Genomic DNA, 3,661 nt, shown 5'->3' with positions numbered 1-3,661 from the left:
CTCTGCCTCCTCTCCAGGCGGAGCTGGTGGTGCCACATGGTCTCCATCACGGCGTCCAACAGGTGCAGCACCTCCACAAGAGCTTTCTCTTCGGGGTCTCCTTGCTGAGACGGCTCCCTTTTGTCTTGCTGCTGCGAATCGGAGAGTTTGGGGGGAGAGAAGGGGAGAAAGAGAGCGTTGAGTAACCGCTTGCTTTCTCCCTTTATCGGTGGAATGACCCTCAGGAAGAGAGAGTGACAGACTGAAAGCGTTTTCCAAGGCATCTGGGAATCATGAGGCAGGGAGTTCCGCAGCCCCGCGACAATTCCTCCACGGTGTGGATTCGGCTGAGAGACAGCGGCTAGCTCAGGGCTACGACCTCCACCGTCCAGCAAATTTCCAAGTGAGGGTTGGAACCCTGGTCTCCTAGGTCCTATTCCGGGTCCATAACCACTACACCGCACTGTCTCTCTCCAGTTTTGTCAGTACAAGGCAACAGGTGTGTGGAACCTTTGGCCTGCAAGATGCTGCCGAACCACTAGCCTTGCTTGGCGTTATTTATTAAATTTAAAAACTGCCTTTTATCTGCAGATCTCGGGGCAGTTTGTGATATAAAACCCCCACAAAATACATGGTTAAAACTAAGAAACAGCCAATAACACATTTAAACGGGTGTCCATCAGATTTTGCCTGGTGCCTAAAGGTCTCACGGGTGTCTCCTCCTGCTTCTGCTACAATAAACTCCCCTCTTTTCGGCGTCTCACAGAACCAGGAGAGGCATGAAAAGGGTGTAGAGAGGTGGGCTTCCGGCAGGCATAGTCTCAGATTGCTTGGGAAAAATATTCTGGAGAGGAGGAGATTCTCCAGGGCTGCGTGCCTAGTTTCTGCCTTCTATCTCTCTCTCTGCCCCCCAATAAATAACCCACCCCCCAAAATACCTTCTGGGCCCGGAGAAATTGTTTGGTGAAGTGGACGATGGCGGAGATGGTCGTAATGGCTAAAATGCCGATGATGACCCAGTAGCAGTAGTAAAGCAGCGGCTGAGGGCTGAAAGGGAAGCCCAGCATTGTCGGGGAGGTGGCTAAAGTCACCCCGAAAGGGAAGTCCATGCCCCCGTAATACCACCGGGGCCGCTGCACCCCACTGATGCCCCACAAGCTGCTGTTCATCAGAAGACCCAAGGCCCACAAAGCCATTGTCTGGACCGGGAGGACGCAAAACTCCCGAGTTCTGATCCTGGTTCCAGAACCACCATCCCAGTGTTGCCGGGCGACCCAGGAGGAAACCATAAAGAGGAGGGGGGGAGAGAAAGACCCCCCCCCCACATTTATCCCAGCCCCCCTCGTGCCAAGCCCTTAGGGACACCTGCGGATCTGGAAAACCCGCAGTCCCAAAATATCAAGGGTTGAGTGAGCATCGGAGAGGCACTCTGCACGTGCATCGATGGCTAGTGGCCGGGGTAGCTGCTGCTCGCACCCGGATCTTGCTTGTGGGTTTCCCATTGTGAGAACACAACGTTAGATGGGCACCAGGGGTACAAACTTGAGTAAAACATTGGCAGGCCTGCGCATGGGCACAGCCAGGAATGGTGATGTGAGCTTTTTATTTTTTAGGAAATCAAAGTTTGTTGAGTTTTTACTGGGGGGCCTGGACCCCGCAAATATTTTATAGGGACCTCAGCCCCTAGGTGTTGGCTTCTACGATGGCCTGATCCAGCGGCACAGCTCTTTGGGTGGGCTTATGGAGCCTCCAGCTCCAGGGGCAGTCTATTTTAGATTCCTAGGTTCTGCGGTGCATCTTTTTTTTTTTTTTATGATATTTATTAAAGTTTCAAAAGAAGGATACATAAATAAGAAAAATAAAAATAGAAAAAATAAAAATACAAAATACAAAACACAGAAAACAATTAAAAACAATTCCATCTTTTCATCACTTCTCTTTCATTTGCTTGTTTCCCGGACCTCCTCTTACCTCCCTTTTTTGTATTCCAGTTCAATTTATTAGTTCAGCAATTCCTTTCCCTCCTTTTTAAACCTGATCTTTAATCTTAATATATTATAGCATTGGGTTTTTACGTATTGAAAATCTAATTTTTCCATATTCTTTTATACCATTACAGCTAGAAACCATTTAACTTCAATCCAACATCATTCTAACATTCATTAATTTTGCAATATTTCTGTAAATAGTCTTTAAATTTCTTCCAATCTTCTTCCACCGACTCTTCTCCCTGGTCTCGGATTCTGCCAGTCATTTCCGCCAATTCCATGTAGTCCATCATTTTCATCTGCCATTCCTCCAGTGTGGGTAGATCTTGTGTCTTCCAATACTTTGCAATAAGTATTCTTGCTGCTGTTGTAGCATACATAAAGTTCTGTCCTTCTTTAACACTGATTAGCTGACTATGCCCAGGAGAAAGGCCTCTGGTTTCTTCAAGAAGGTATATTTAAATACCTTTTTTAATTCATTATAAATCATCTCCCAGAAAACCTTAATCCTTGGGCACGTCCACCAAAGGTGAAAGAATGTACCTTCAGTTTCTTTACATTTCCAACATTTGTTATCGGGCAAATGATAGATTTTTGCAAGCTTGACTGGTGTCATGTACCACCTGTATATCATTTTCATAATATTCTCTCTTAGGGCATTGCATGCCGTAAACTTCATACCTGTGGTCCATAACTGCTCCCAGTCAGCAAACATAATATTATGTCCAACATCTTGTGCCCATTTAATCATAACAGATTTCACCGTTTCATCCTGAGTATTCCATTTCAACAGCAAGTTATACATCTTTGACAAAATCTTGGTTCTGCGGTGCATCTTAGGCCACTGTAAAGGGAAGGACGTTCCTCCTTTGTCCGTAGGTCATGGGTAGGCAAACTAAGGCCCGGGGGCTGGATCCGGCCCAATCGCCTTCTCAATCTGGCCTGCAGACGGTCCGGGAATCCGTGTTTTTACGTGAGTAGAATGTGCCCTTTTATTTAAAATGCACCTCTGGGTTATTTGTGGGGCATAGGAATTCGTTCATTTCCCCCAAAATATATAGTCCGGCCCCCACAAGGTCTGAGGGACAGTGGACCGGCCCCCTGCTGAAAAAGTTTGCTGACCCCTGCCCGAAATGGTCACAAATTTCTAATGGGGAGGTGCCAATCCCACAGGAGGCGATATGGGGTGGCGGCCAGCAGGGGGCAGCAGTGGATTAGTTGCTGGAGCCCAGAGGATTTTTTTGAAGCTCAGAGCCGGGGATTGAAGTTCTTCCCCCCACACAGCGCTACAGTTCCCAGCACCCCTTGAACTACAACTCCCAGGATTTTTTCTTTGTGGGGTTTCTTAGGCTTGTTGTTTAGTCGTGTCCGACTCTTCGTGAGCCCATGGACTAGAGCACGCCAGGCAGACTAGCGTCCTTCAAAAAGAGGACTGACGCAGCAACGCTTTAAAAGGAAAAAATACTCTGGCGTGCATAATGGCTGGGTGGGCAGGAGTAATAATTTATTAAAAATGGGTTGGAGAAGAAATGTCTTTAAACACCTCCGGAAAAGCGAGTAAGGACAGAGAGGCATTCCATGAGCAGTCAAATCGACCCAGATCTGTGGGGAACCCCCCCAATTAATGCCTGCTGGACTCTAAACCGCTCACAGTGTACAGAGGAGTATTCATGTGCCCTGGAATATTATTCACA

The 3,661-nt window shown here is 47.4% G+C and overlaps 1 protein-coding gene across 1 annotated transcript in view; it reads right to left on the bottom strand.

The window, feature by feature from the left end:
• The window catches only part of LOC308460950 (uncharacterized protein), a gene marked incomplete at its 3' end in the record, with an annotated part of 2,322 nt that extends 1,109 nt beyond the window's left edge, over positions 1-1,213 (bottom strand). Inside the window, exons 1-2 of the mRNA XM_080977484.1 lie at positions 918-1,213; positions 7-131 (exon numbers count right to left, since the gene is read on the bottom strand). Coding sequence (XP_080833610.1) covers positions 7-131; positions 918-1,175 — 383 coding nt within the window. The 5' untranslated portion in view covers positions 1,176-1,213. The remainder of the gene's footprint in view (positions 1-6; positions 132-917) is intronic.
• Between the last annotated feature and the right edge of the window lie 2,448 nt (positions 1,214-3,661).

The sequence above is a fragment of the Podarcis pityusensis genome (assembly GCF_964106645.2).
Source record: "Podarcis pityusensis genome assembly, chromosome: 13".
Taxonomy (NCBI): Eukaryota; Metazoa; Chordata; class Lepidosauria; order Squamata; family Lacertidae; genus Podarcis; species Podarcis pityusensis.
Note: the sequence above shows the minus strand (reverse complement) of the source record. Positions and strands in the feature narration are given on the sequence as shown.